Source organism: Phacochoerus africanus, chromosome 5 (genome assembly GCF_016906955.1).
Source record: "Phacochoerus africanus isolate WHEZ1 chromosome 5, ROS_Pafr_v1, whole genome shotgun sequence".
NCBI classification, from domain to species: domain Eukaryota; kingdom Metazoa; phylum Chordata; class Mammalia; order Artiodactyla; family Suidae; genus Phacochoerus; species Phacochoerus africanus.
Window position 1 is genome coordinate 126,661,025 of NC_062548.1, and position 17,567 is coordinate 126,678,591.

Consider the following 17,567-nt stretch of genomic DNA (forward strand, 5'->3'; position numbering starts at 1 on the left):
TTTTCAATATTATGCCTGATCTCTTGTGTTTATTGGGTATTGGTTGTCATTTTTATTGTCATTTATAGCAGCAGCTTCATTGTTTTCTTGGGCTGTGCTTGGCCTAAAGCAAGTGCTTAGTAAACTTCAGAAGAATGGGTGAGTGTCTTTTACTTGGCTCTTCTGATAAGGAGCTTTACCATCTGTTTGAAGAGAACAAAACATAAGATAATTAGCCGCAGGAGGGACTCTAAAGTATTGCTGATGCGGAGTGCCGGTGACCAGGCTCACAAAGGCACTGTGTGGGTTGTGCTTGTGGAGCAGGTGTGGATAATGAAGGGGGCACAATCTTGTCTTGCCTCCATCTGGTGCGGTTTCAGCAGGCATGGTCTGAGGTGGGCCTGGAAGGAAGGTGGGCTGTCAGCATGGATAGAACCTCTGTGATGAAAAAGAAGGGCGCAGGCCAGTGGGATGCATCAAGGGGATGGTTTGGTTGGAGCTCAGAGTCAGCCTTCAGTGTGAGTTAACATTTAATAAATTTGAATGTTATTGAATGTCGTTTAGATTCGATCTTAGCAGCCGTTTGCATTGTTCGGAGCTCCTGACAGTTTTGGGAGCAAGGGAGCAGTGTGTACAGAGTGGTGTCTTGGAGAGGTTATTCTGACTGGCGTATAGAAAGCTGGCCACACGTGTAACGCTGACTACTTCAGTGTTTCTGAGGCAGTGACGTCAAAGCGACCAAGAAAATCAAGAGACGCTTCAGGGTGAGGTTGAAGTGCTGCGGTTAGAAGTGGCGCTTATACTGCCATTCTCGGCTGGGCACCCGTGTCCCTCTGACGCTCGCTCTCAGGATCCCACAAAGCCCACTGACTGATTTCCCCCGAAGGCCACTGTTCTTCCTTTCCTCCTTCCTTCCTTCCCTCCACCCGCTCCCCTCTGAGCTCTCTTTCTTTTTACCCACTCTTCTTCACTCTGTTCTTTCAGGGGCAAGAATTTGGTGGTGGTTATCGAACTGGAACCAGAGCCAATGAGGGTCTAGAAAAACAAGGCTGTCATCCTTTTTATGAATCTCTCCTCTCCGATCCCTTCGTCGTAGAGGTAAGGACAGGGTGCCTGTGAACGCAGATTTAACTGTCGTGCTGCTGTGGGCATTTTACCAGAATTTTCTTGCTTTGTTCTTACCCATGTTATTCATTGGTTTTATGTGATTTGCTTCATGGGTATTGCCACATACTATGAGCCTAAAAAGTCTGTTGATGATTTTACATAAAATACTATGTTTTAGTAAAGGAGAATTATAATCCAGGTCATCAGAGGATAGAAATCTACCATTATGTTTTCTAAGAATATCTTCATAGAGAAAAAGACACCCTACAAATGGTGTAACTGCTGCTTTTGTCTAGTCTGAAGTGACCTGTGAGAGCTTCGCAGAAGTATTGCTGAGAACTGGGAAACTGGCAGAGACTAAAACTGAAGGAGAAGAAGTATTTCCAACAACGGAAGGTATGAAAGAAGTGCCCTGACAGTGTAACTCATGTTAGGAGAATAGTAAGACTTTATAAGTGAATGAGAGTTAGGAAAAACAGTAATAACATTTTTAGTGATTTTGAATAGCTTAACTTGACACCATCATTCATTCATGTATATATTATTGATTTAAAAAATTTATTGAGTACCTACTGATTTCCAGACACTTAGTAATATTGAGGATTTAAAAGGATAAATACGATACAATTCCTGTCTTTAAGTTACATGTAAAATGATTCTTATAGTGAATGGTATGGAATAAAGAGCTCAGTAAATCTTTCTTTCCTCCTTTATGTGTTAAGAACTCTTTAAGTGTTTGTTTCATAGAATGTAGATGCTTCTTTCATCTTAAGAATTTTTTGCATGGTGACATATCTTTCCATGCATAAATTTTGAAAAGAATGAAATGTATGCAGGTTTACCACAGACAACTTGCTGTTTGTACTTTTTTATTCTTTAGCCTCCTTACTTCTTTTCAAGGTTCCGGGTTAATTGCCTTGACTATTTTTTTCAGTTCTTTTTTTCTGCTCTGCCATCCTCTGCAGCACCTCAGAATTTGAGGGTTACTGGAGCTCCAGCTATCATATCTATATTCCAGGCATCAGAAAGGAAGGAGGGGGTGGAAACAGTTTTTTGGCAGTCCTGTCCACAGCTTCCACTTACATATTTCTGGCTGCTTCTAACTGCCGGGAAGTCTGAACCAACCTGTCTCTTAACCAAGCACATTACAGTGTGGAGTAAAGTTTGGGGAAATGTGTGTGTGGAGTCGAACTGCCATGTTCCTGGAAACCTTTCCCGTAACTTCTTTTTAGATAACGCTTTCTTTCAGTCAGGATTTATGTGCAGGTGGGACGAGGGGAAGCAAACCCTGCTTCCTTATCCACTGTGCGGAGCCATCGGATATACTGGGGTTTTTAGCAAGTGTGCCACCTTCCTTCAGTTCCGGCATGCCTGTCATCACCTCTAGTTTTTCCACCTCTTATTGTTTCTGAAGTCAGGGTACAAGTCACAACTGATGAGGACTTTGTTGTTTCTTTTTTGTTTTCTCCAAAAAGCTATTATTAAATTCATGACACGTCTTACAGATGATAGTGAATATACATGAAGAGCATAGTTGGATTGCTATTTCCCCTTTTAATTGTTCTTCCACATTCTTTTCTTCTTTAAAAAAAGTCTCTCTAGGAGTTCCCGTCGTGGCGCAGTGGTTAACGAATCTGACTAGGAACCATGACGTTACGGGTTCGGTCCCTGCCCTTGCTCAGTGGGTTAATGATCCGGCGTTGCCGTGAGCTGTGGTGTAGGTTGCAGATGCAGCTCGGATCCTGCGTTGCTGTGGCTCTGGCGTAGGATCCCGCGTTGCTGTGGCTCTGGCGTAGGCCGGTGGCTACAGCTCCGATTCAACCCCTAGCCTGGGAACCTCCATGTGCTGCGGGAGCGGCCCAAGAAATAGCAACAACAACAACAACAACAACAACAAAAAAGTCTCTCTAATTAGTTACTCATGGATTAAATGATGATCAATTATTGGGATACCTTATGCAGACAAAATCTAAGACCTTAAGAAAATACAGGTCAGGCATGGGAGCATCATCTGTTAATTGGCACAATAAAGAGGTGAAATGATACCTAGCAATTGGGAAACATTGACATGTAATACTTTAATTTATGATTAAGCTTATAATATATATCTATATAGATACCCACACACATGTACCTCACTTTGCCCACCTCACATACAGCAGACATGCCTTACAAAAAGGCTAAAGAATGGAATCACATGCTAACGGTCTGAAAGATAGCCGTGTCCTTGGAGCAGGTGCTCTCAAATTGATTTCTCAGCTTATTAAGGCTTCTTCTAGTTTCCAGAGCTGTTTTTGGAGAAAGATGGCGTGTACTTGAGTGTAAGGCCCTGCTGAGGCCCTGAGTTCTGGGTTCCTGGCCTCTCTGACCACGGGCTTCTTAGAGGACTTGGCTGTCTTTGCTGCTGTTGGTAACTGAATGGTAAGGCATCAAAATGATCTTGAAACAGGAAACGAATAGAGATTTTCTTTGGGCTAAGATGGGCGAATACAAGAGGCCTTGGGATGACGGACAGATGGCAGGGCGAAGAAATGGTGTGAAGAGGCTTCCTGGAGCCGGTGATATTTGACCTGGGTTTTGGAGGATGAATACGAATAAAGTAGATGAAAAAGTGGGAAATGGAGAAGGAAGGTGGTTTGGGGGAGGGGCAGGGGGATATTTTAGGTAGAGGGAATAAAATTCCCAGAAGCAATGCAGTTAGATATCACGATTTTTCAGGGACTTGTGTTATTCTGGTACCTGGAGAGAAGGGATGTGGGCAGCCAGTGAAGAAGTGAGGTGGCAGTAGGCTGTGAAGAATGTGGGTACTGAGTTAGACTTTTTGTTTGTTTGTTTTTGTTTTTGTTTGTTTGTTTTTTAGGGCTACACCGGTAGCATATGAGGTTTCCAGGGGGTCTATGGGTCTAATGGGAGCTGTAGCCACCGGCCTACACCACAGCCATAGCAATGCCAGATCTGAGCTGCGTCTGCAACTTACACCATAGCTCAGAGCAACACTGGATTCTTAACCCCCCAAGCGAGGCCAGGGCTCAAACCTGCAACCTCATTTTTCCTAGTCGGATTCGTTTCTGCTGCGCCATGATGGGAACTCCCCACATTAGACGTTTTAAGTGAACCCTCTACTGAAAGCTGTAGAGATCTCAAGCAAAACAATATTATTCAGTTTTTCTTTAACTTCCTTATCTGTAAAGTGGGCGTAACTGCTTCAGGCTCCATCTCTGGATTGTTGCTCCCTAATGATGACAAGGGGGCCCCATCTGTGCACCTTTTTTTTTTAATTTAATTTTTCCTTTTTTAAAAAATATTACTCAGTGAATTTATTACATTTACAGTTGTACAATGATCATCACAATGCAATTTATAGGATTTTCATCCCACACCCCCAGCACATCCCCCCACCCCCCAAACTGTCTCCTTTGGAAACCATACGTTTTTCAAAGTCTGAGTCAGTATCTGTTCTACAAAGAAATTCATTGTGTCCTTTTTTCAGACTCCACATGCATTTCAGACTCCACATGCATGTCTCATTGACTGACTTTACCTAGCATGATAATTTCTAGGTCAATCTCTGTTGCTGCAAATGCCGGTATTTTGTTCCTTTTAATGGCTGAGTAGTATTCCACTGTGTATATGTACCACATCTTCTTGAATCACCCCTCTGTCAATGTACATTTAGGTTGTTTCCAGGTCTTGGCTCTTGAAAATAGTGCTGCAAAGAACATTGGAGTACATGTGTTTTTTCGAGTCATGGTTTTCTCTGGATAGGTGCCCAGGAGTGGGATTGCTGGGTCAAATGATAGTTCTGTTTTTAGTTTTCTGAGGCATCTCCATCCTGTTTTCCACAGTGGTTGCACCAGTTTACAATCCCACCACCAGTGTAATGGGGTTCCTTTTTCTCCACACCCTCTCCAGCACTTATTGTTTGTAGACTTTTGGATGATGGCCATTCTGGCTGGTGTAAGGTGGCACCTCACAGTGGTTTTGGTTTTCATCTCTCTAATAATGAGTGATGTTGAACATCTTTTCATGTGTGTCTCGGCCATCTGTATGTCTTCTTTGGAGAACTGTCTGTTTAGATCTTCTGCCCATTTTTTGATGGGGTTGTTTGTTTTTTTGGTATTGAGCTGCAGAAGGTATTTATAAATTTTGGAGATTAATCCCTTGTCAGTTGATTCACTTGCAAAGATTTTCTCCCATCCTGTGGGTTGTCTTTTCATTTTGTTTAGGGTTTCCTTTGCTGTGCAGAAACTTTGAAGTTTGATTAAGTCTCATTTGTTTGTTTTTACTGTCATTACTCTAAGAGCTGGATCTGAGAAGATGTTGCTGTCGTTTATGTCAGGGAGCGTTTGGCCTATATTTTCCTCTTAAGAGTTTCATGGTGTCTGGTCTTATATCTAGGTCTTTAATCCATTTGGAATTTATTTTTGTGTATGGTGTTAGGGAGCATTCTAATTTCATTCTTTTCCATGTGGCTGCCCAGTTTTCCCAGCATCACTTACTGAACAGGCTGTCTTTTCTCTATTGTATATTCTTTCCTCCTTTGTCATAGATGAGTTGGCTGTAGGTGTGTGGGTTGAATTCTGGGCTTTCTGTCCTGTTCCACTGATCTATATTTCTGTCTTTGTGCCAGTACCATATGGTTTTGATGGCTGTTGCTTTGAAGTATAGTCTGAAGTGCTGGCGCCTGATTCCTCCAGCTCCATTTTTCTTTTTCAGGATTTCTTTGGCTATTCTGGGTCTTTTGTGCTTCCAAACAAACTTTAAAATATTTTGTTCGAGTTCTGTGAAAAATGTCTTTGGTAATTTGATAGGGATTTCATTGAATCTGTAGATTGGCTTGGGTAGTATAGTCATTTTGATAATATTGACTCTTCCAATCCACGAGCATGGTATACCTTTCCATGTATTTGTGTCATCTTTGATTTCTTTCATCAGTGTCTTATAGTTTTCAGAGTACAGGGAGTACAGGTCTTTGTCTCTTCTTCTTTTTTTTTTTTTGCTATTTCTTGGGCCGCTCCCACAGCATATGGAGGTTCCCAGGCTAGGGGTCGAATTGGAGCTGTAGCCACCGGCCTACGCCAGAGCCACAGCAACGCGGGATCCGAGCTGCGTCTGCAACCTACACCACAGCTCACGGCAACGCCGGATCGTTAACCCACTGAGCAAGGGTAGAGACCGAACCCGCAACCTCATGGTTCCTAGTCGGATTCGTTAACCACTGCGCCACGACGGGAACTCCTTTGTCTCTTTAGGTAAGTTTACTCCTAGGTATTTATTCTTTTGGACGTGATGGTAAACAGGATTACTTCCCTAATTTCTCTTTGTGCTCTTTCATTGTTAGTATATAGAAATGCCATTGATTTCTGTGTGTTAATTTTGTATCCCGTGACTTTGCCAAATTCACGGATGAGCTCTAACAGTTTTCTGGTAGGGTCTTTAGGATTCTCTAGGTATAGTATCATGTCATCTGCAAATAGGGATAGTTTTACTTCTTCCTTTCCAATTTGGATTCCTTTTATTTCTTTTTCTTCTTTGATTGCTGTGGCTAGGATTTCCAAACCTGTGTTGAACATTAGTGGCGAGAACAGACATCCTTGTCTTGTTCCTGATCTCAGTGGGAATTCTTTCAGCTTTTCACCATTGAGAATGATGTTAGCTGTGGGTTTGCCCTATATGGCCTTTATCATGCTGAGGTAGGTTCTCTCTATGCCCACTTTCTGAAGGGTTTTTATCGGAAATGTGGGTTGGATTTTGTCAAAGGCTTTTTCTGCATCTATTGAGAGGATCATATGGTTTTTATTCTTCAGTTTGTTAATGTGGTGTATCACACTGATGGATTTGCAGATATTGAGGAATCCTTGCATTTCTCAGATAAATCCCACTTGATCATGATGTACAATCCTTTTAATGTATTGTTGGATGCTGTTTGATAGTATTTTGTTCATCAGTGAAATTGGCCTGTAGTTTTCTTTTTTTGTGGTATCTTTGGTTTTGGTACCGGGGTGATGGTGGCCTCATAGAATGAGTTTGGGAGTATCCCTTCCTCTGCAATTTTTTGAAATAGTTTCAGAAGGAGAGGTGTTAGCTCTTCTCTGAGTGTTTGATAGAATTCGCCTGTGAAGCCATCTGGTCCTGGACTTTGGTTTGTTGGAAATTTTTATGTATGTATGTATTTATTTATTTTTGCAAAGCTTCACTCTGGCTTTTATTTTCAGAGAAAACGGTCAGGAAAGCAAATTTCATCTCTTCTCATTAGAAGGCTAATGGGCAGGTCATGATAACGGGTGCGGGGGTGGAGAGGACCACAGAGGCTTGGATCATCTTTTAATCTAATAAAGGAAATCAGCAGAGATTCTTACCAATGAAACACGTGGGCATATGAAGGAAACTAGAGCCCAAGGGAAGCAGCATCTTTTAAGGGGCATGGCATCTTCAGGAGATTTTTGTCTTCCTTATGCCTTTGTTCATGCTGATTTCTCAGTGAAAAGCCCTCCTCTGCTACTAGGGAATAAGCACACATTCTTTTTTTTTTTTTCCTTTTCTAGGGCCGCTCCCACAGCATATGGAGGTTCCCAGGCTAGGGGTCCAATCGGAGCTGTAGCCACCGGCCTGTGCCAAAGCCACAGCAACACGGGGCCCAAGTCAGGTCTTCAACCTACACCACAGCTCACAGCAATGCCAGATCCTTAACCCTCTGAGCAAGGGCAGGGATCGGACCCACAACCTCATGGTTCCTAGTCGGATTCGTTAACCACTGTGCCACGCCGGGAACTCCCATAAGCACACATTCTTCAGAACTCTTTTCAGTTGCTAGTTCCGCCTTGTAGTCTTGTTTGTGGCTAATTCCTTCTGCTTTGTATCACATGAACTTGGATATGAACCTGCATGTCCTGCAATGCCTCAAGGGCAGAAGTGGTGATCTTCAAATCCTGTGCTTAGCAAGACAGGTATTTAATAAATATCTCTTGGCTCAAGGAATGGGTGAACAATAGTAATATTTCTTTGAATATTAAAATGGCAAGCTCTTTTAATACCTGATTGGAGTATTTGAATTTACCTCCTCTGAAGTGGTGCCAGGATAGTATGTAAACTTGTCCACATTGTTTAATTAATACCAGAAGGGTTTGTGTTGGCTAAAATCCTGGGAGAGCATTTCTGTTTCATCTAGCAAATACTGTTTAAAATGCCTTTTTTGGAATTATCATTGATTTGGGAGTGCAGGTGATGTGGTATTGTGGTTATGTTTAAAAGGGAAATTCCTGGTATGACAGAAATACGTGCTGAAATATTTAGAGATGAATTAGATGATGTCTAGGATTTGCTTCACAATAACCGGGGCGGGATAAAGAATAGGAATTGAGACAAAGAAAGACCAGCCATGAGTTGATCGTTGTTGGGGTGATGGATACGTGGAGGTTCATTAAACGGTTCTCTTTACATTTGCATGTGGTTAAAATGTCCCATAATAACTTTTTACATTTATGGAAGAGGAGAATCTTCTGTGGTGTCACCACTAGACAATAAATACGAAACCATAGACCTAAGTTTCTTCTGCTCCAAATGCCCAACACTTGACATTTTGGACGAAGCAAAAAAAAAAAAAATGACAGACAAGGACACTTGCCTCATTTTTGACCACTTTCTTTCTTAGGTCTCAGGAATTATCTGATCTGGGGGCCAAGATTCATTTTCAAAGATTGCAACTTGACCATTTACTATTATAAGTGCATGTAGCTGTAACTGTTTGTGGCAGACTTAGAGGACTGGAATGGACAAAGAGAAAAAAAAGGCTGCAACACCAGGATTTCACCCCAGAAATAGTTTGAGATCACCCAGGGCCATCACAATCCAGGATGAGTATCTGAAAACTCTTCCACCCCCCAACTCCCTCCACTGTGTTCCATTTAGCAATTTTCATGAATCGTGTATTTCTTGCATGGAGTTATTATATAAGGGATTTCCCATTGTGACTCAGCAGTAACAGGCCCAACTAGGATGCATGAGGACACGGGCGTGATCCCTGGCCTCCCTCAGTGGGTTAAGGATCCAGGACTGTGGTGAGAATGGAAAAGGATCTGGCACTGCTGTGAGCTGCAGTGTAGGTTGCAGATTTGGCTTGGATCCCGTGTTGCTGTGGCGGAGGCCTGCAACTCCAGCTTCAATTCGACTTCCATATGCTGCAGGTGTGGCCCTAAAAAGCAAGGAAAAAAAAAGAAAGAGTTGTTAGATAAAAACACAAGAAGCCAAGTTAAATTTCAATTTCAGGTAAACAACAAGTAACATTTTAGGATTACTGTGTCTCAAATACTGCATGGGACATACTTATTTTTATTTACTAAATCTGCCAACCTTATTCTTGGGTTTCTGTGGTGCTTATAATTCCAACAGTTTGACTAGTTGATTAATTAGTTAAAGGCCCATTTCCCATTTTTCATTGGTTTAATTGTCCTGAAGAGCCTTATTTAGCTCTGCCCTTCACTAAAACATTGAACAAAGGCCTACCTTTATTCAAAAATACCAAACTCTATATAGAATACCTGTATTTTCAAATCTAATTAATTTTTAAGCAATAAAACATACACTAAACTAACACTAAAAGGCTGATAATGAAAAACAGCTGGTTTTGGAGTTTCTATTGTGGCTCAGCGAGTTAAGAACCCTTCCAATATCCATGAAGATGTGGGTTCAATCCCTGGCCCCTCTCAGTGGGTTAAGGATCTGGCATTGCCGTGAGCTGCAGTGTAGGCTATAGATGGGGATCCAGTCCGGAGTTGCTGTGGCTGCAGTGTAGGCCAGCAGCTGCAGCTCCAATTCAACCCCTAGCCTGGGAACTTCCATATGCTGCAGGTGCAGAAAAAGAAAACCAGCAGGATTCTGCTACACCCTTTCCTGAACCCTAGATCCATTCACTCTTTAGAGTCCACAGTAAGTAGAGGATACCAGCCTTGCAGCTACCTTCTTATCACTAAAATACAGCCTTATACTGTTACTAAGTTATCAATTTTTGGCATTACATATAGTTTCTTTTGCTAGATGGAGATTTAATTTTCCCCTCACTATTCTTTCTCCCTCTTTCTAGTTTTATTACTGGATTGTTGGAAATTTTAATCACAGTTTCAATTTCAGTACTTGTGATTGCTCGGTTCATCTTTTCTATTTCATCTTGGTTTAGTCTTGGAAGATTGTAATTTTCTAAGAATTTGTCCATTTTTTCCAGTGCGGGGAGCTGAGAAGATACAAGGAGCCAAGGAAGGGAGCTTGCCTGAACGGTGCAAAACCGAGGGCAGGCTCCTAATCAAAAAAAAAAAGGACCTTGCCTGATGGCAGAAAAACCTGAAGGCAGGTTCCTAACCAAGGAAGGGAGCTCACCTGAACGGTACAAACCGAATGTGGGCCTCTGATCAGGATAAAAGCCTGCCTGCATGGTACAAGCCGAGGGCAGGCTAAGGCCTGCCTGTGCAGTACAAGCCAAGGGCAGGCTGAGGCCTGTCTGTGCAGTACAGTCTGACGGCAGGCCTCAGGTTACACGGCTCTCATGTTGATGGGGAAGAATTGGGGCTTTCCTGGGAAAACAATTTCCATGTTTGCCCCAGAGAACATTGTTTCTCGGGTGACCTAATCTTTCCTGTTGTTTTATTTGTTATTCACTTTTCCTCAGTCTTTCCTGATTATTTGCTTATTGTTCTTATTTCCCATTCTTATTTTCCTGTGGTGATTTGTGATTTAACAAAGTTACAATAATAATATGAATTTCATCCTGAAGGACTCCCCTATTTAAATCCAACTTAATTAGAACATAGTGTTTATCTACTAACTAGTTATACAGTAAACTTTAGAGTTAGGATTTTAATGAGGTTTATAGAAGTTACACACATATTATTCATGATCAAAAGAAACCTAGCTGTGAGTTTTGTCCTTGATTTTAGAAACTTTTAGCGGTAGCTGGCTAAGTTGATTTGTATTTTCTCATGCTGTTTTCCCTGCTAAGGACACTTTGAATAGACACTAGTCTGAAGACAAGAATTGTTATGTTTGTGGCCTCTTCAGCTTGTAAAAATTGGCTGGCCATGAGATGGTTTGTGCTGAGTCTCCTCTTTCCCACATGATATGCTGTGCCTGTTTGTCCTTGAATTGTACTCACTAAATTTAATTAGGGTGAAGATTTTAAAACATGACATATTGCTACTGTACCATGTGATCAAAAAACAAAGCCTTATAGTTAACCAATGTACTTTTAACACCATGATATAATCTGTAGTGAAAAACTGTCTATATAATCAACTATTTAAGCCAATAAAGTCTGAGCAGTCCAGCGCCCTGAAAGAAGGGATAAAGAGGCTGTCTCCATTACAAACGCCGATGCCGTTCATCTCCTCTCGGGACTTGTACGCCCTGGCTGCTGGACCTGGTTGTTGGAGCTGGACTCTGACATTCTAGGTTTTCCATTTTAAAGTCTATTTTGTCTGATAAGAGTATTGCTACTCCAGCTTTCTTTTGATTCCCGTTTGCATGGAATATTTTCTTCCATCCTCTCAATTAGTATGAGTTCCTAGAAGTGAAGTGGGTCTCTTGAAGACAGCATATATATGGATCTTGTTTTTGTATCCATTCAGCCAGTCTATGTCTTTTGGTTGGGGCGTTTAGTCCATTCACATTTAAGATAATTATTGATATGTATGTTCTTATTGCCATTTTATTAATTGCTTTGGATTTGTTTTTGTTGCTCTTTTTTCTTCCCTTCTTCTCTTGTTCTCTCCTCTTCTGGTTTGATGGCTATCTTTAGTGTTGTATTTGAGTTGATTTTTCTTATTTGTCTGTGTATCAATTATAGATTTTTGATTTTCAGTTATTCCGAAGTTTTGATATGAGTCTACATATATACGAGCTTGTTTTAAGTTGTTGGTCTCTTAATTGCAAATGCAACTCCAGTGTCCTGTATTCGTACCCTCCTCTTCTCACGATTTCTGATTCTGGTGGCATAATTGTGCGTGGATAATTTCCTTTCTTTGCTGTATATATGCTTTTACTGGTGAGCCTTGTCATTTGTGGAATTTTTGTTTCCTGTTGCGGCCTTTTCTTTTCTGCCTAGAGAATTTCCTTTAGTATTTGTTGTAAGGCTGGTTTAGTGTTGCTAAATTCTCTTAGCTTTTGCTTATCTGTGAAGCTTTTGGTTTTTCCTTCAGATCTGAATGAGAGCCTTGCTGGGTAGAGTAATCTTGGTTGGGGGTTTTTTCCTTTCATCACATTAAGTATATCATGCCACTCCCTTCTGGCCTGTAGAGTTTCTGCTGAAAAATCTGCTAATAACCTTATCAGGGTTCCCTTGTATGTTATTTGTGTCTTTTTCCTAGCTGCTTTCAATATTTTCTCTTTGTCTTTAATTTTGGTTAGTTTGATTAATATGTGTCTCGGGGTATTCCTCCTTGGGTTTATTTTATATGGTACTCATTATGCTTCCTGGATTTGAGTGAGTGGTTCCTTTCCCATGTTAGGGAAGTTTTCGGCTATTATCTCTTGGAATATTTTTTCTGTCCCCTTCTCTCTCCTCTCCTTCTGGCACCCCTACAATATGGCTGCTGGTGCATTTAACATTGTCCCAGAGTTCTCTGAGACTCTCTTCATTTGTTTTCAATCTTTTTTCTCTTTTCTGTTTCACATCAGTGATTTCCATTAGTCAGTCCTCCACCTCGCTTATTTGTTTTCTGCCTCCTGTATTCTGCTGTTGGCTGCTTCTAGTGAATTTTTTATTTCAGTTATTGTATTTTGCATCTCTTCTTGTTTAAGTTTTATGTCTTGTAGCTCTTTTCTCAGTGTTTCCTGTAAACTATCCATCTTTGCCTCCAGTTTATTTCCAATGTCTTGCATCATCTTCTGCATCAATAGTCTAAAGTCTTTTTCCTGGAGGCTGAGAATCTCCTGATCACGTCCTGCTTTTCTGGGGTTTTTCCTTTCTCCCTCTTCTGAGTTATAGTTCTCTGTCTTTTCATTTTTATAGGTTTTTGGTGTGGTAACCATTTTACAGATAATAGAGTTGTAGCCTCTCTTACTTCTGGTGTCTGCCCCCCTTGTGGCTGAAGTCAGTATGGGGGCTTGCTGTAGGCTTCCTGATGGGAGGGGCTGATGCCTGCCCACTGGTAGGTGGAGCTGATTCTAATCCCTCTGGTGGGTGGGTCTTAGTCTCTGGATGGGATTAGAGGCAGTTGTGTGCCTGAGGGGTCTTTAGGTAGCTTGTTAACCTAGGGGTGGGGCTGTGAGCCCACCTGGGTTGTTGTTTGCTCTGGAGCTGATTCCTATCCCTTTGGTGAGTGGGGCTTTGTCTCTGTGAGATTAGAGGCAGCTGTGTGCCTGGGGGGGGTCTTTAGGCAGCCTGTTTACTGAGGGGCGGAGCTGTGATCCCACCTTCCTTGCCATGGATCATCTCATCCTTAGTCCATCCAATTATGATTTCACCACGTTTTCGTAGCCTGCTGCCACAGTTCTCTCTCCTCATTGCACATCAGAATCACTTAGAGGTTTTTTAAGAAATACTGGAGCCTGGGGTTCAATGTAGACCATTTATTTCAGAGTCCCTGAAGTGCACCCTCAACTTATCAGTTACCTTGTGGAAGTCCTAGGTGATTCCATCGGCAAGCCTCAGTTAAGACCCTTTGGGTGTTTTACTTAAGATCATAGATTCTAGAGTTCCCATCATGGCTCAGTGGGAACCAATCTGACTAGCATCCATCAGGGAGCAGGTTTTATCCATGGCCTCATTCAGTGGATTAAGGATCCGGAGTTGCCCTGAGCTGTGGTTTAGGTTGCATACCTGGGTCAGACCTGGCATGGCTGTGGCATAGGATGGCAGCTGTAGCTCTGATTGGACCCCTATCCTGGGAACCTCCATATGCTGCATGTGCGGCCCTAAAAAGACAAAAAAAAAAAATAGATTCTCCCCAGCTGTCATATGTCTGTTCTTTAAACTCTGACATGCTTGCTCCTTCAGCCTCTCACCTGGCAGCCTGGAGAAAGCCTCACCTGTGTCTTTTATGTCTTTGTCTAGTCTTTTCAACTTAAGGGTCACATCCTGAGTTCCATATCTATTTCTAACACTTTTAGATATGAGAGGTGCAAAATCAATGTCACTTCACAATGAAGAGAGAAAGTACAGTGCGTGTATTAACAGTTACTGAAATTGAGACCATGCTTTTGGTCAACCTGAATCCAGGTTCCCAGAGACACGTTTTCTCTTCTTAGTAGTGTCAGTGAAATTTTAATGGGACTGTGAGGATTTTCTTTCTGCCCCAGTGTTTCTTCAAATTGTCTTTCCTGACATGTTTTAATATTACACAAAGGGAAAGAATCCAGATGCATTAAAATACTATTTTTTTTCAATTATTGAATTGAATGGGAAAAACATTTCCTATTGTGTATATTAAGAATAGAAATATTTTTTTCTTTTTTCAGTACGGCCTTACCTGCATAAGTTCCTGGAAGTACCTGGAAGTTCCTGGGCAGGGGGTCAGATCAAAGTATGGTTGCTAGCTTACACCACAGCCATAGCAACACCATATCTGCGCTGCATCTGTGACCTGTGCCACATCTTGCAGCCGTGCTGGAAGCTTAGCTCACTGAGCGAGGCCAGGAATCAAATCCTCATCCTCGCAGAGACTATGTCAGGTCCTTAACCTGCTGAACCATTACGGGAATTTTAAGAATAGAACTTTTTAAATAAAGAAGTGATTTTAATAATAGTCATCCTTTTATAATTAACATTTGGGTTTAAAATTTATGAAGCATTTTCATAAACACTATCATATTTTCTCTTTTTTTGCAGATAAACAGGCAACTTTATTATAAATGAAGTACAAATAAAATGTGATCTCATAGGTTTAATGCATTAAAATACTAATGACATTTCATTTTTTAAAAAAAGTATATTTATATATTCGTTCCTAACCCTTGGAATTTATAAGAAGTCAATCAACAAACTATAACAGTACCTTTCCCAGCATGCCTTTTGTTGTATCTGTCAAATGGCTTTCTGACTTGAATAAACCTTGCATATGTTTTATCTTCCAGTTTTTTTTGAGATATAGTTGACCTATAGCACTGTGTAAGTTTAAGACATACAGTGTAGTGATTTGATTTATATACATCATGAAATGACTGTCAAAATAAGTTTAGTGAACATCCATCATTTCATATAGATGTGAAATAAAAGAAAAAGAAAAATATTTTCCACATGTTGAGAACTCTTAGAATTTACTCCTAACTTTCATATATAGCAGCGTTGATTATATGGATCATTTCTACATTGCGTTCCTTATACTTATATTATACCTGGACGTCTGTGCCATCTGATGACGACTTTCATCTAATTCTCCCTCCCTCTTATCCCTCTGCCTCTGGTAACTGCAAATCTGATCTCTTTTCCTGCACGTTTGTTATTGAAATACAATTGACCTCTAACGCTGTTAGTTCCTGGTAGATGGCATAGCGACTTGATATTTCCATGTGTTATGAAATGATCACCCCTTTGGTATTGGTTGATAATGCTAATACATCTGAGGCCGATGTAGTTGGCTATTTTATACTGTCAGATATTTGTTAGAAGCTCAGCAGATCTGAAGAATAATGTAGGTTAAATGATTCAAATTAAAAATCATAAAAATCTGACTCCTGACTTTGGTTCAGAAGTAGGTCATGATACAAATTAAACTTCCCACCATGGTCTGACTTTTCAGAATTTTTTTTTAATAAAGTAGATGAAAATGTTTTTATGGAGACCAGCTGAAGAAAATTGATCATTATTTATTTAGCTAAATGAATGATTTAATGGCTAATGATTTCCAAATCAACGATACGGGCAGCTTTCCTCTGTGAATTTAGTTCTGTAATTAAATTTATCATAGAGTGCTTTCCAGAGGCATTTACTTTGCATAGAATTAGTGCTTGGAGGCTTAGGCATAGATTTCATCTGATTTTGGCTGTATAACTTGTTTAGAAGATACATTGTATTCAAGGTCAGAGAATAAGCGTTGCCTATTAAATTCATACACACTGCTAGACGTAGGGCATACCTTTTCATTTATTTATTTTAATTTTATTTTATTGGGGTGTAGTTGATTTACAGTGTTGCGTTAGCATCCTGTTTACTGTAAAGCGGATCCGTAATTCACATATGTGGATCCTTTCTTTCCCTTCATAGCTTATTACAGAACATTGACTAAACCGCCCCGCACTGTACAGTGGGCCCTTGTTAGCTTTCTGTCTTATGTGTGTGGACACTAATCCCACCCTCCCAATTTATCCCTCCCCCTGCCATGGTCTCCCCTTTGGCAATCCAAAATTTAATTACTTTGAAATCTTTTTGTTCATTTCACTTTTATAAATAAGTTCTTTGTATCATTTTTATTAGATTCCACATATAAGTAATATCATAGGTTTTTTTTTTTTTTTTTTTAGCGTAATATTCTCTAGGTTCATCCATGTTGCTGCACATGCCATTATAATCCATTCTTTTTTATGGTGGGTAATAGTCCACTGTATATTTGTACCACATCTTGATCCACTGCTCTGTTGATAGACATTTAGGTGGTTTCCATGTCTTGGCTATTGTAAATAGTGCTGCAGTGAACATTGGGGCGCATATATGTTTTTGAAGTATGCTCTTCTCTGGATATATGCCCAGGAGTGGGATTGCTGGATCATATGGTAGTTCTATAATTAGTTTTTTAAGGCATCTCCATACTGTTCTCCATAGAGGTTGTATCAATTTACATTCCTACCAACAGTGTAGGAGAGTTCCTTTTTCTCCACGCCTTCTCTAGCATTTATTGCTTGTAGACTTTTTGATGATGGCCATTTTTACCGGTGTGAGGTGAAACATCATTGTAGTTTTGCTTAGGGCAGGCCTTAAAAATAAATAAATAAATAAATAAATATGTATATTATATATAAAATAAAATATATTAATGTAATATATTAATATATGTAACATAACATAATATCTAATAATATATAATTTATAAGTATACAGTACATATACAAACATATAATATGTAATACATAAATATACAATATGTGTAAACATATATATTATATATTGTTAAGATACCTATATCTTAAAGGGTCATGTAAAACCACTGATCTAGTCAGCTAGCATGATGTCTGGTGGATCCCAGTGACACCCCATGGATCCAGTCTATTTCAGATGCTCACTGATGATTTTGTCACACGTCGCTTCATATGACTTACTGATTCAAAGTCTGAGAAGCTTATTCTATGTGGGGGTTTGATTTCCGCTTTGCAAGAACGATCGCGCCTCAGGGAGGGCTGCTGAGTAAGTTTGCGTGGCGTGAAGTGCGGGCAGTTACCTCGTCTCTCCCCGCCCCTCTCATCGGTTTTCTTCAGCAGTTCTGTGTGTAGTCAGGAGGGCTTCTGAGCGGGGCCCTGGGTTGGGCTGTAGAGATGAGTGAGCTGAGGTCTGTCTGTGGGAGAAG

The 17,567-nt window shown here is 40.6% G+C and overlaps 1 protein-coding gene across 1 annotated transcript in view; it reads left to right on the forward strand.

Annotated features, from left to right (window-relative positions):
* Positions 1 to 17,567, forward strand: part of NBAS (NBAS subunit of NRZ tethering complex) — a 360,775-nt gene that overhangs the window by 212,062 nt on the left and 131,146 nt on the right. Inside the window, exons 37-38 of the mRNA XM_047782615.1 lie at positions 964 to 1,077; positions 1,383 to 1,482. Coding sequence (XP_047638571.1) covers positions 964 to 1,077; positions 1,383 to 1,482 — 214 coding nt within the window. The remainder of the gene's footprint in view (positions 1 to 963; positions 1,078 to 1,382; positions 1,483 to 17,567) is intronic.